General features: G+C 38.9%; 1 protein-coding gene across 1 annotated transcript in view; it reads right to left on the reverse strand.

The window, feature by feature from the left end:
* LOC136151636 (sterol carrier protein 2) overlaps window positions 1-15,782 on the reverse strand; it is a 106,186-nt gene that overhangs the window by 53,111 nt on the left and 37,293 nt on the right. The window contains exons 7-8 of the mRNA XM_065912934.1: window positions 11,286-11,349; window positions 3,028-3,114 (exon numbers count right to left, since the gene is read on the reverse strand). Of these exons, the coding sequence (XP_065769006.1) occupies window positions 3,028-3,114; window positions 11,286-11,349 (151 nt within the window). The remainder of the gene's footprint in view (window positions 1-3,027; window positions 3,115-11,285; window positions 11,350-15,782) is intronic.

Genomic DNA, 15,782 nt, shown 5'->3' on the forward strand with positions numbered 1-15,782 from the left:
GATCACTGCTTAGATTCTATGGGTCTCTCCCCAAAAGTTCTTATTGCAAAGAATTCCAGATTTGCCTTTGCAAACACATAAGGTATTTTTTGGTGATTTCTGAGGAGTCCACAAGGTTATTTCTAAGCTAACACAATAAAGATTTTACTCTAGGCCTAACTAGCTTCAACTTTGTTCTCTCTCAAATAATCGGTCCTGAAATCCTTCTGAAAAATGGGAAACAATGGAATAGGAGATACGAGAAAATCTATGGTTTGGTTAAGACTCTTGTGATCTCCTTAAGGAGAGATAAGAAAGCCTTCCTCAGTGATCGGTGCAAAGAAATAGAGGAAAACAATAGAATGGGAAAGACTAGAGATCTCTTCAAGAAAACTAGAGATACCAAGGGCACATTTCATGCAAAGATAGGCACAATAAAGGACAGAAATGGTATGGACCTAACAGAAGCAGAAGATATTAAGAAGAGGTGGCAAGAATACACAGAAAAACTATACAAAAAAGATTTTCATGACCCAGATTATCATGATGGTATGATCACTCACCTAGAGCCAGACATCCTGGAATGTGAAGTCAAGTGGGCCTTAGGAAGCATCACTATGAACAAAGCTAGTGGAGGTGATGGAATTCCAGTTGAGCTATTTCATTCCTAAAAGATGATGCTGTGAAAGTGCTTCACTCAATATGCCAGCAAATTTGGAAAACTCAGCAGTGGCCACAGGACTGAAAAAGGACAGTTTTCATTCCAATCCCAAAGAAAGGCAATACCAAAGAATGCCCAAACTACCACACAATTGCATACATCTCACACACTAGCAAAGCAATGCTCAAGATTCTCCAAGCCAGGCTTCAACAATACATGAACCATGAAATTCCAGATGTTCAAGCTGGATTTAGAAAAGGCAGAGGAACCAGAGATCAAATTGCCAACCTCCACTGGATCATCGAAAAAGCAAGAGTTTCAGAAAAATATCTACTTCTGCCTTATTGACTACGCCAAGCCATTTACTGTGTGGATCACAACAGACTGTGGAAAACTCTACAAGAGATGGGAATACCAGACCACCTGACCTGCCTCCTGAGAAATCTGTATGCAAGTCAAGAAGCAACAGTTAGAACTGGATATGGAACAACACACTGGTTCCAAATTGGGAAAGGAGTATGTCAAGGCTATATACTGTCATCCTGCTTATTTAATTTATATGCAGAGTACATCATGAGAAATGCTGGGCTGGAAGAAGCACAAGCTAGAATCAAGATTGCTGGGAGAAATATCAATAACCTCAGATATGTAAATAACACCACCCTCATGGCAGAAAGCAAAGAGGAACTAAAGAGCTTCTTGATGAAAGTGAAAGAGGAGAGTGAAAAAGCTGGCTTGAAACTCAACATTCAAAAAATGGATCATAGCATCCAGTCCCACCACTTCATGGCAAATAGACAGGGGGACAATGGAAACAGTGACAGACTTTATTTTCTTAGGCTCCAAAATCACTGCAGATGGTGACTGCAACCATGAAACTAAAAGGCACTTGCTCCTTGGAAGAAAAGCTATGACCAACCTAGACAGCATATTAAAAAAAAAAGCATACTCCCAACAAAGATCCATGTAGTCAAAGCTATGGCTTTTTCATAGTCATGTACGGATGTGAGAATTGGACTATAAAGGAAGCTGAATGCTGTGGTGTTGGAGAAGACTCTTGAGAGTCCCTTGGACTGAAAGGAAATCAGTCCTGAATATTCATTGGAGGAATAATGCTGAAGCTGAAACTCCAATACTTTGGCCACCTGATGTGAAGAACTGACTCACTGGAAAAGACCCCGATGCTGGGAAAGATTGAAGGTGGGAGGAGAAGGGGACGACAGAGGATGAGATAGTTAGATGGCATCACCAACACTATAGACATGAGTTTTAGTAAGCTCTGGAAGTTGGTGATAGACAGGGAAGCCTGGCGTGCTGCAGTCCACGGGATTACAAAGAGTCAGACATGACTGAGCAACTGAACTGAACTGATCTCAAAATAGGCCTTCTCCTTACAGCAGACTGTGAAGGAAGGTAGCAAAAACAAGAAGGTTTCTCTGAGTTGAAAGTGAAAGTGAAAGTCATTCAGTCGTGTCCAGCTCTTTGCGACTCCATGGACTGTAGTCCATGGAATTCTCCAGGCCAGAATATTGGAGTGGGTAGCCTTTCCCTTCTGCAGGGGATCTTCCCAACCCAGGGATCGAACCCAGCCCTCCCACATTGCAGGCCGATTCTTTACCAGCTGAGCCACAAGGGAAGCCCAAGAATACCTGAGTGCGTAGCCTATCCCTTCTCCAGCGGAACTTCCTGACCCAGGAATTAAACTGGGGGCTCCTGCATTGTACATGAATTCTTTACCAACTGAGCTATCAGGGAAGCTCTCTCTGAGTTGAGCTGTACTTTAAAAATGGGCAGATCCTTATACTGCAACAGATCAAAATGAACACCACTTGTTCACTTACATCCCAACCAGGATCTCCAGGACACATCCAGGTGATTATTAAACACAGATAGGAGCTATGCAATACTAACTCAGTTTTCTAGGAGACAGATAATGTCAAGCAATTTTCAAGATGGGGCTGCTATCATTATTACAGCTACGATTTTTTTCTTGTTTTACCTTTATTCTTAGTTACTATAATTGAGTAAAATTCCCTACAGTAGAAATATACAACAGAGGAAATGAAATGATCAAGGGAAAAATCTTTAGATTCCACAGTCATCCCAAGTCACATTTAAATGAATAAACACTATTAGAACAGAGTAGGTGGAAGGCATGAAATAAGGAAGTAAAATATACAACTTTCGAAAAGAAAAGACAGCCTGTCTCTAGACAAGAACAGAAAGTAAGGGTGCTCACTCGGGTGTAAGGACTATACTTAGGAGTTCTATAAAAGCACATACAGACACAGATATACCCAGATACAGAGCCTAAGGTTTACCCAAGAGGTGGGATTGGGGGAGAAGGGATAGTACTTCTATTAAATATTAAAATGTGTTTTTCTTACCAACATTGTAGGACTGTCAAAAAGTCAAAAACTTTTCGAGACGTCATCACTTCATCTAAGCTGTACTCCTTTTGGAACTGGGAATACCTAAATATATAAAATAAATAGTTACAGAATGCAGGGTAGCAATTTCAATTTTTGTTGAAGATGTTCTGGTTTAGAAGTTAGAGAGAGAATATGGAAATATTCTTTTCAAAAACGAAAGACAGGCTTTCATCAACCATTTCTAAGTAAGTAATTTGAATTGATTTTTAAAATTCTAACTCCAAAAACCACATTGTATAATAAAACGTCCTGAATTTCTGGCATGGAAATTCTGAAACCCTTGGAAAATCCTAAGTAACAGAAGTGTGTTTTTTATACTAATTAGGTGACTTCCATGGGTCCCCTTGTTAGCTGGTGGATAAGGAAGGAATGAGGCAGGGGCCTGGTCACCAGAAAGACCACCCATGCCAACACAGGATTTGGACTTTTGAGCCAGTGTGACCCCTAGACAAAAAAGGGACAGTTAGAAATCAAGTTCAATCAAGTGGCCAATGATTTAATGGAGTATGTCTACATAATGAAACCCCAATGAAAACTCAATGGACATGAATTTGAGCAAACTCCAAGAGTTAGGGAAGGACAGGGAAGCCTGGATTGCTGAAGTCCATGGGGTCACAAAGAGTAAGACATGACAGCGACTGAACAGCAAATGAAAACTCTGGACTCTGAAGTTTGGTGAAGCCCTCTGGTTGGTGAGTACCTTTACATACCAGGACAGTGATGTGCTCCAACACCGGGAAGAGGGCATGGAAGCTCTGCACTAGGAACCTTCCCAGACCTCACCTTGTGTGACTCTTCTTTTGGCTGTTCCTCAGTTGTGAAGTGAAGTGAAGTGAAAGTCGTTCAGTCATGTCCAACTCTTTGCAACGCCACGGACTATACAGTCCATGGAATTCTCCAAGCCAGAATATTGGCCTTTCCCTCCTCCAACCCATGGATCGAACCCAAGTCTTCCTCATTGCAGGTGGATTCTTTATCAGCTGAGCCACCAGGGAAGCCCAAAAATACTGGAGTGGATAGCTTATCCCTTCTCCAGGGGATCTTCCCGACCCAGGAATCAAATTGGCGTCTCCTGCATGGAAGGCAGATTCTTTACCAGCTGAGCTAGCAGGGAAACAAATCCATAATATGATAATGCTCTAATTGTAAGTACATAACGGTACTTTTCTTCCCTTGTGGCTTCCCTTGTGGCTCAGCTGGTAAAGAATCCGCCTACAATGTGAGAGCCCTGGGTTCGATCCCTGGGTTCCCTTGGGCTTCCCTTGTGGCACAGTGGGTAAAGAGCCCACCCGCAATGCAGGAAACCTGGGTTTGATCCCTGCTCTGGGAAGAACCCGTGGAGAAGGGAAAGGCTACCCACTATACAGTCCATGGAGTCACAAAGAGTCAAACACGACTGAGCGACTTTCATTTCACAGTACTTTTCTGGGTTCTGTCAGTCATTCTACTGAATTATCAAACATGAGAGGATGATGGTGATCCCTGAATTAATAGTCACTTGGTCAAAAGGGCATGTGGACTGAGGGCCCTACTCAGACCACCATCTAACATGAAGGCAGACTTGTGAAGTCTTAATTCATAATGTATGTGGATTAACTCCAGGTGGTTAGTACCAGAATTAAATTGCAATACATCCAGCTGGTATCAAAACAGTTGGAGAATTATAAAAATACTAGTTCCTTAAAAGTAAAATTAAATGACTTGCAGTTCAGCCAACTTTTGTGGTAATGACATTATACAACTACATTTAACAAAGGCTAAATGCATTTAACAAAGGCTAAATGAATTTAACTCAGATGACCATTATATCTACTACTGTGGGCAGGAATCCCTTAGAAGAAATGGAGTAGACATCATAGTCAACAAAAGAGTCTGAAATGCAGTAATTGGATGCAGTCTCAAAAACTACAGAATGATCTCTGTTTGTTTCCAAGGCAAACCATTCAACATCACGGTAATCCAAGCCTATGCCCCAACTAGTAACACTGAAGAAGCTGAAGTTGAACAGTTCTATGAAGACCTACAAGACCCCATTCAACATCACGGTAATCCAAGCCTATGCCCCAACTAGTAACACTGAAGAAGCTGAAGTTGAACAGTTGTATGAAGACCTACAAGACCTTTTAGAACTAACACCCAAAAAAGATGTCCTTTTCATTATAGGGGACTGGAAGGCACAAGTAGGAAGTCAAGGAACACCTGGAGTAACAGGCAAATTTGGCCTTCGAGTACAGAATGAAGCAGGGCAAAGGCTAATAGAGTTTTGCCAAGAGAACGCACTGGTCATAGCAAACACCCTCTTCCAACAACACAAGAGAAGACTCTACACATGGACTTCACCAGATGGTCGACACCGAAATCAGATTGATTATATTCTTTGCAGTCAAAGATGGAGAAGCTCTATACAGTCAGCAAAAACAAGACCAGGAGCTGACTGTGGCTCAGATCATGAACTCCTTACTGCCAAATTCAGACTTAAACTGAAGAAAGTAGGGAAAACCACTAGACCATTCAGGTATGACCTAAATCAAATCCCTTATGAATATACAGTGGAAGTGAGAAGTAGATTTAAGGGACTAGATCTGATAGACAGAGAGCCTGATGAACTATGGACAGAGATTCATGACATTGTACAGGAGACAGGGATCAAGACCATCCCCATGGGAAAGAAATACAAAAAGGCAAAATGGTTGTCTGAGGTGGCCTTACAAATAGCTGTGAAAAGAAGAGAAGCAAAAAGCAAAAGAGAAAAGGAAAGATATTCCCATCTGAATGCAGAGTTCCAAAGAATAGCCATGAGAGATAAGAAAGTCTTCCTCAGTGATCGATGCAAAGAAATAGAGGAAAACAACAGAATGGGAAAGACTAGAGATCTCTTCAAGAAAATTAGAGATACCAAGGGAACATTTCAGGCAAAGATGGGTTCGATAAAGGATAGAAATGGTATGGACCTAACAGAAGCAGATGATATTAAGAAGAGGTGGCAAGAATACACAGAAGAACTGTACAAAAAAGATCTTCACGAGCCAGATAATCACAATGGTGTGATCACTCACCTAGAGCCAGACATCCTGGAATGTGAAGTCAAGTGGGCCTTAGGAAGCATCACTACAAACAAAGCTAGTGGAGGTGATGGAACTCCAGTTGAGCTATTTCAAATCCTGAGAGATGATGCTATGAAAGTGCTGCACTCAATATGTCAGAAAATTTGGAAAACTCAGCAGTGGCCACAGGACTGGAAAAGGTCAGTTTTCATTCCAATCCCTAAGAAAGGAAATCCCAAAGAATGCTCAAACTACCGCACAATTGCACTCATCTCACACGCTAGTAAAGTAATGCTCAAAATTCTCCAAGCCAGGCTTCAGCAATACATGAACCATGAACTTCCAGATGTTCAAGCTCATTCTAGAAAAGGCAGAGGAACCAGAGATCAAGTTGCCAATAACTGCTGGATCATCGAAAAAGCAAGAGAGTTTCAGAAAAACATCTATTTCTGCTTTATTGACTATGCCAAAGCCTTCGACTATGTGGATCACAATAAACTACAGAAAATTCTGAAAGAGATGGGAATACCAGACCACCTGACATGCCTCTTGAGAAACCTGTATGCAGGTCAGGAAGCAACAGTTAGAACTGGACATGGAACAACAGACTGGTTCCAAATAGGAAAAGGAGTACGTCAAGGCTGTATATTGTCACCCTGCTTATTTAACTTTTATGCAGAATACATCATGAGAAATGCTGAGCTGGAAGAAGCACAAGCTGGAATCAAGATCGCTGGGAGAAATATCAATAACCTCAGATATGCAGATGACACCACCCTTATGGCAGAGAGGGAAGAGGAACTGAAAAGCCTCTTGATGAAAGTGAAAGAGGAGAGTGAAAAAGTTGGCTTAAAGCTTAACATTCAGAAAACTAAGATCATGGCATCTGGTCCCATCACCTCATGGGAAATAGATGGGGAGACAGTGGAAACAGTGTCAGACTTTATTTTTTTGGGCTCCAAAATCACTGCGGATGGTGACCGCAGCCATGAAATTAAAAGACGCTTACTCCTTGGAAGGAAAGTTATGACCAACCTAGATAACATATTAAAAAGCAGAGACATTACTTTGCCAACAAAGGTCTGTCTGGTCAAGGCTATGGTTTTTCCAGTGGTCATGTATGGATGTGAGAGTTGAACTGTGAAGAAAGCTGAGCACCGAAAAATTGATGCTTTTGAACTATGGTGCTGGAGAAGACTCTTGAGAGTCCTTTGGACTGCAAGGAGATCCAACCAGTCCATCCTGAAGGAGATAAGTCCTGGGTGTTCATTGGAAGGACTGATGCTGAAGCTGAAATTCCAATACTTTGGCCACCTCATGCAAAGAGTTGACTCGTTGGAAAAGACCCTGATGCTGGGAGGGATTGGGAGCAAGAGGAGAAGGGGATGACAGAGGATAAGATGTCTGGATGGCATCACCGACTCGATGGGCCTGAGTTTGAGTAAACTCCGGGAGTTGGTGATGGACAAGGAGGCCTGGCGTGCTGAGCGACTGGACTGAACTGAACTGAATTGAACGGAGTTCCTAAATAAATGTACAGAGTCTTTAATAAAATGTCTACATTTTTCAAAATACATTTCCTTTCTGATCACTGCAAAGAAGAAACTTATTTTTACCCTGTTTGGTACATCTAACAATATAACAAAATGTTTCAGAAATTGCTCTGGCAAAAACAAATAGACACAGTAGGGGAGTTTCCAAATGCAAAATCCAACTGTTGTGAAAGTTAACAAGCAATTCCAGTGTTTAGAAACAAAGCCCATGTAACTCAGATCTGCACACTACTGTTTATACCTTTGCTTCTAAAGTTAACTTTGTCCATCACCAACTTTCAAAAAAGGACTTTATTTAAGCCAGATCCTGTACTAGATGATGGGGATATAGACACAGTCCCTACTCTCAAGGAGCTTAGTCTGAACCCACAGCAATAAAAACACCATTCTAGTATGATAAATGCCATGATAGAAATGTTATACAAGGTGCCATGGGAGCAACAGGATACGCATCAAACCCAGATACCAAAAGAGCTTCCTTTCCAAGGTTGCAAATAAGAGGAAGTGGGAGACAGAGAATTCCTGGCAGAAAGGTCAGCACATGGGGCAGGAGACATGAACAGGATCAGATTATGAAAGTCTGGTATATAGCGTTTACATTTGATACTGAAAACAGTGAAGAACTTATAAAGGGTATTAAGCTGGGGAGTGACATGACCAGATTTGTATTTCAGTAAGAAGGCTGTGGAATAGAAAAGAGACAGTTAAAAGACATTACCAAAAGTAGGTAAATCAACTAAGAGATTAGGACAATAACTAAGGCAAGAAATGACAAGGGTTTGAAATAGGAAATTAGAAGTGAAAGATGAGGTGAACCAATGAATTCAAGAGATAGTAAAGACATAGAATCACTAGGATTCCATTCAACCCTGCTCATCTGCATCTCATATGGGACAGTGAGGAAGAAGGGAAAGCCAAGGATGACTTCTAGTTTCCTACCTTAAATCACTGGATATATGTTGATGTGATTCACCAAGAAGAAGAATGCTGAAGGGAAAACACTATGGAGGGGAAATGGGAAATTCTGTATGGATATGTTGACTCTGAGGCACCTATGGGACATTTAAGTGAAAACAACTAGGAGAGAATTATAGACACAAGTCTGAAGGCTCAAGTGGCAGAAGCTACCCCTAATCCTATTATTTACTGATCACAGATTCTCACTGCCCTTAGGTGTTCTTATAATTTGTGAGGAAGCACTCGAGAATAGTTCTTAACTCCACCTTCTTAGAAATACAAGGTATTTCTAATGACTGATTAGCAAACACAGCTTTCTCTTTCTTCATTAGCCATGCAAAAGCTAGTGTAAGAAGTTAGCAACTGAAATAGAAGGCTATTCTTGGGTTGTTTCAATGAGTTCTAAATGATGAAGCTGAAATTCAGAGATAATATTTGCCTATTCAACAGAATTGAGGACTTAATAATATATAGCAGAGGATTCATGAGGACATGGAACTTATTCTTCTTGCTCACTGCTGTATCACTAGCAGCTTAAGGAGCGTCTTACATAGAGCAAGCTACTGAATACATAATAGCTGAGTGAATGAAATTCCTTTAGAAGAATGCTGTAATGAGTGGATAAATGAGTGCCTGGTTAAGCAGGGAATTAAGTAAAAGAAAGACTTAGAAGCTTTGCTTCTCTGGGGAAAGTCAAGAGCTGAGCTGTGGAGCCTCAAAGCCAGCAACTACAGTACCGTCAATTCCTCAGTATGTTGGTACAGTTCCTTAACTGTTTGGGGAAGTGACAAGGACTTTTAACGGTTCTCCAAATTCTGAGGACAAAGAAGTACGTTCTAGATATATATATGTTTATCTATACTTATGAGTTTAAGACAGCTCATCCTAAGTGCTATTCAGTAACAGCAAAGTTTGTTGAGCATATACTATGTTCCAAAACCCTAAAGGGTACTTAAGACACAAAAAAGATACAGAGATATAAACTCTGCTCAGAACTATCATCATCAGAGAAGAAAGATTTATAAATAAGATTCAGTGTGATATGTTATAATAGAGGTATACAGATGGTACAATGAAGCTCATGAGAAAAAATAATTATGACCAGGAAGTTCTAAGAAAGTATTAGGAGAAGCAATGATACTTGGAATGCGACTTGATGAGTAAGTAGATAGTCATCAAACAAAAGAAAGACAAGGGCATTTCAGGGAGAGCTAACACATAACTAAAAACACAGAAGCAAGCACTACATAGGACACTTAGGCAATATCGAGCAATCTGGTGAAGGGTGAGATTGAGAAGGGAAGAAGGGAATAAGACCAATAAAGTAGAATGGGGCCAAATTATAACAGGCTTGTTATCTTAAATGAAGGAGTTTCCATTTTACTAGATAAGCAAGGGAATTAACCAAAGCTTCCACAATACCCTTTGTTTTACAAAATACCCTCAGCTTTAGGGCATGGGATGATATTACTTGCTAGTTAGGTATGCCTTGAATTCAAACATCAATTTAAAATCAGAAGAATGAGAAGAACATGAATGAGAAGTAGCATGAACTATTAGACATATGTGGTAATGATTCACTTGTGCTATAAAATGTTCCTTATCATAGTTTTACATTTATTAAACATGGTAAGATTTAATAGTTCAGAAACAATTTACTGAGCACCTATTATGTTCCAGACTCTGCACTAAACATTAAGAACACAAAGATAAGAGATGGCTCTTGTTCTCAAGAAGTTTATAGTCTAGAAGGAAAAATATAAACTTTGTTTTGCCTCTATTTAGGATGATACTGAACAAGGTGCCTAATTTCAGTAAGCCTCATTTTCATCACCTATAAAATAAAAATAACTATCTTATAGGGTCCTTGAGAGGATTAAATGAAAATATATATAAAATATGCAGTACAGTGACAGACAGTTGGCATTTAATAAAACTAGCCACTATTCCTTTATTGCCTAGTGGCATTGCTTTTGTAGAGATTCCAGTGGTATGGCACAAATTCAATTCCCAGTGAACCCATTTTATTCAGCAACTCTTAAGTACACTGCCATGAGCCACACATTGCACTAGGCATTAGAGATTCAAAGATTAATTATCAGTAATACATATAATGTAATTTTATTTCAGACTACTTTTTACTATACAAATCACCATATTATTCTATCAGAGTAAGAGTTAATGACACTAACATGATTAAAACACAAATAATGTAATATAAAGTCATTTAAACAACTACCAACACATGTTTTACAAACATTCTAACTGATGAAAACAAAACTAGGAAACGTTTTAAAGAGTTCTAAAATGGGGCCCGATTATTTCCAATTAAAATTATTATAATAAATTCCATTTAGTAGGGTTGGAACCAATGACAAATTACATCTTTTAACACAAGTCATTCACATTCTTTCTTAAAAGAGCCACTAAACTCAAATGGCATCCCAAATACTAAACAACAACAACAAAAATATGAACAGACCAAAATCTAAATTGAAAAGTAATCAAAAGTTTACTTGGGCACAAGCTTTTCCTAAGGAAAAAAAATTCAAGTTATTAATAACATCTTTGAGTTCTTGCATTTGCTTTTCAACTATAAAGTTGCATATTACATAAGCAAATAACCCAGATTTTCACTTCTTGTCTCTGAAATACTTACGGGTTATTAACTGAATGTTTATGATTTTTCCATCCAATTTTTGCAAAGTGTTCAACTGTTGTTCCTGTAAAGAAAGCAAACTTCTATTAGCAAGTTAATGACTTCCTGTTGCTTATTAACAATGTTGCAGTGAAACTCAGTATCCTGCTAACTATTTCCACATGTTCCCCTGCACAGATATTAGTATTGAAAACTTCAACACTGACCCTTCAGATAAACATTTCTTTATAATTAAATGGGTATATTTAATGAATTGAATCAACTAATAAGCATATGATATGAAAATAGTTCAAACTGGCCTATTCTACCTAATACAACTAGGGTCTAGTTTCAAAAACCAGAAAATACAGCTTAGGACCGCAATGGTTGTAAGGCAGGAAAGCACTGCCAGCAATTCTTCAAGAAGTTGAATCCCAGTGCCAAAAGATCCCAATCCTCTGGACGAAGTGAATTTTACAATTCATAACTTCCAGGGCCTGATCTTCTTTTTCCTTATAATAAAGCAGGAGGGTCTGTTTCACCCTTGACAGTATACTTGTTTCAATGCTATTCTCTCAGAACATCACCAGCCCAGGCTGGGTGCATGAGACAAGTGCTCAGGGCTGGTGCACTGAGAAGACCCAGAGGGATGGGATGGGGAGGGAGGCGGGAGGGGGGATCAGGATGGGGAACACATGTAAATCCATGGCTGATTCATGTCAATGTATGGCAAAAACCACTACAATATTGTAAAGTAATTAGCCTCCAACTAATAAAAATAAATGAAAAAAAAGCAAGAGGATCTATAGAAGAGTTACAGTCTAATGAAAAAGTGTGTGCTTTTTAAATTAACAGAAAGTTTAGAGATTACTATCAGAAAACAAAGGCAAACACGCTAATGAAGCATGATCTGCAAAAATCTTTCTTACCATTTTTAAGGAGACAAAACAGAATAAAATAGATTTTGAATCCTCCATTGGAGCAGAAAGACCAAGGAAGGAAAAAGTCCACTGATTGGAGCTGATAATATTATGTTCATAGACAGCATGGTAACATGGAGAGTTCCCATTTCTGTTTTCTCTCTATCAAAGAGGGTAATCTTCAGAGCAGAAATGACACATATAATTAAGCAAATATTCTCTCAATTCTAATAAAAATGAAAGAAGGTAGAGACCACACTGGTTATTTCATACCAGCAACAGTAGTGAGTGCTCCAGAAGCAGATGGTATGAGTTCAGTAAGAACAAGCCATATCAAATTATTAAAAATATCTTTTTCATATTGGCTAGTAGATCAAATGAAACATAGCATCTAGATAAAAAAGACAAAATCTTTTTTTTTAATGCCTGAATTTTCTTTCTTAGTATTTATTTCATTTTTTGCTTATTTGGCTGTGCCAGGTCTTAGTTGCAGCATGCGGGATCTTCCAGTTGCAGCATGTAGGATCTAGTTCCCTGAACAAGGATTGAACCCAGGCCCCCCAGCATCGGGAACATGAAGTCTTAGCCAGGTGGGCCACCAGGGAAGTCCCAACAATGGAAAAAATCTTTAAGATCATCTTTTGGGACATGATAAGGAAATACTGTAATGCGAGGTTTATTTCCTTTTGGTTTTCAGGGGCTTGGGGGTGTTATTATAAATATGCAGTTTCTTCTGTCAAGTTTACATAACACTTGCTTAAACAAAGTTAAACAAATTTGTTTATGGCAAAACATTCAGAGCCTTTACCACTGCATGTGTATTATGACTGTCCAAAAGGGAGTTAAAGTATGAAGCATTTTCCAACTTAACTGACCATGTCATAAGAGCATTTTAAGAGCCAGCAGAACACAGAATCACTGATCAACAAAAGGCACTGATCAATGTAGTAACTTAGAGAAAAGTCTCTACTACTAACCTCTAACTTCAGCCATGCTCTGGATAATATTTCTAAAAATTGGATTAGAAAATTAAAGTTATGCTCATCAAATCTGAAACTGGGAGAGACTGCTACAATGTTGGATCCAAATAGACTTCGAAGAGATTTATCAATGAGATGGCTCAGAATATAATTAATTAAATGCCCAGTTCTATTCTTGAATACCCAAAACTGCCTAAGAAAAGGAGCAGCAACCATGAGAAAAGCTCTGAGGTTCTGTTCCACTATAAACTTAATGTGAACCACCAGTGTGATGCGATTACCAGAAAAGCATACATGTGATCACAGTACAGGAATTAGTCTGGCGATGATGGGTAATGAAACAATTGTAACAGAGCCCAGACAAGTGCAGACATTAGCATGCAGTCAATAGGAGGCAAAGGTTACTGCAATATCATTGGCCTCTCTGTTCATCAGGCACATGGACGTGCACTTCAGTAACATAATGCTGCTGCTGCTGCTAAGTCACTTTAGTCATGTCCGACTCTGTGTGACCCCATAGACGGCAGCCCACCAGGTTTTTCTGTCCCTGGGATTATCCAGGCAAGAATACTGGAGTGGGTTGCCATTTCCTTCTCCAATGCACGCATGCATGCTAAGTCGCTTCAGTCGTGTCTGACTCTGTGCGACCCTATGGACAGCAGTCCACCAGGCTCCTCTGTCCACAGGATGCTCAAGGCAAGAATACTGGAGTGGGTTGCCATTTCCTTCTCCAGTAACATAATGAGAAACAGTTAAAGGAACAAGGTTCGGTTGGCTTCAGATATTTGATGGGCTATAAGGTGAAAGAGGCTTGTTCTATTAATATGAGTCTCAGAAGACAAAAACTATAGGGAGAGAGATTTGAGTTCAACATGAAAAAGGACACTGTAACAATTGGAATCACCCAGAAAAATGGAATGAGTAGTGTCTGTGGCAAGTTTCTTGTCACAGGAAGTACAAATGCTTTACAATCATCCATTAGAAGATTTATAAGCAATTCATACATGGATTTATAGGAAGAAGGGCAGCTAAACTATATAAAAGCACCTGGCATAGTGTCTGAAATAGGAGATATTCAATAGGTATTATGTCTTTCCTTCTTGCTTCCATACTATGGGATCGAATTAATCTATACAAGGTAGCAACCCTTTGAAAAATATTCTGCCAGTCACTTACCATGTATTTATGAAGACAGGACACAGATAGAGGGCTTGCTGAATCCTGATTCTGAACTGCCAATTCACATTTTTGGTTGTTTTAAGAATATGCATGGTATAAAAAGATTTCAATCTCCTGGAATCAAACTTTGAAGCCACAAGAATCTCAATTCTATGGCAGAATGTAAGCTACTACAAACATTCTTACATATTCATTTCTAGGACACATTCAAAAATAGCGATTTCAAGTGACAAAACTATGAAATTCGACAATTCACTAGAAATCTACTGGATGAAGAATAACATTTCAACTAAAATGCTATACATTAAACTTCAAATTTTAAACCAGAAAAAACTGTCCAACTACTCTGAGTAATGTAAAACTTTAGGAAAGATTGAAAGCACACCAAACACAGGATTTCCAACTAGTCAAGGGCAATGGAAGCGGCCTAAATCTCCATATCCTCAAAAACAATACCAATAAACAAGAAGAACAAATAAAACTGCATAAAATCATACCCTCAGCATAACTAGACAAAAGAAGACACAAAACTTCAAATTACCTATAAGTGGAAAAAAAAGATAAAGGGGAAAAGTAACCAAATATCTGCCAGTAACTTTCATAGCAACAACTCACACTTCCACAGGAAGCCTCCTAGGGAAGAAGGGCAGTCTGAAAATACTGCAGAGGAAAGGAGTGGGGAGTTAGTGGCAGGCTTACAATTGCTCTGAAACTATCACCCAGAAGAGAAAGATTCCCCCCAAGAGTGAAACACTTGTAGAAAAATGTTGAAATGTTGCTGCAAAAAGTGAAAAAAATGTTGCAATAGATCAAATCACGTCTATAGGGAAGGGTGAAAAAAGTACAGGAGATCCATGGTGGTAATCTTTTGAAAGAATTAAAGGACACTTTCTCAACACCATTTAAAGAAAGAAAGGAAGGAAGGAACAAAGACAAACAAAGGAAAAAACAAAGTGGGGAGAGAGAAAGAAAGGAAGAAAAGAATGAAAGAGAAAAAATATATATATAATATACACATATATGAGAGATATACATTAAATATACATATGAGATCCTGAAGCCAGAATTGTGCTTAACATTATAATAACATCTCCTACAATGGATTGTCGTGAGAATTGAATAAGATAATATGGGTATGGAAATTTACTCATTCATTCATTAAAAAAAACAATTATTGAACATTTAAATATCCTAGAGACTGTAGGAAAAAAGAGGGGAAAAACCCTTTCTTCTGGCCAGATTGCATGCCAACCACTGTTGCTAGGCTGGATGGATTGAAGGTAGACAAAACAAACATAATTTCTACTTTCAAACAAGTTTAAAAGAGAAATAAGGATAAGGAAGACAAAAATTAAACAAGTAAAATCACACACAATAATTATATGAATATAAATAGTGCTAAGTGCTATGAAGGAAAGCAATAGGAAGCTATCTATGAA

This window comes from Muntiacus reevesi, chromosome 1 (assembly GCF_963930625.1).
Source record: "Muntiacus reevesi chromosome 1, mMunRee1.1, whole genome shotgun sequence".
Classification (NCBI taxonomy): domain Eukaryota; kingdom Metazoa; phylum Chordata; class Mammalia; order Artiodactyla; family Cervidae; genus Muntiacus; species Muntiacus reevesi.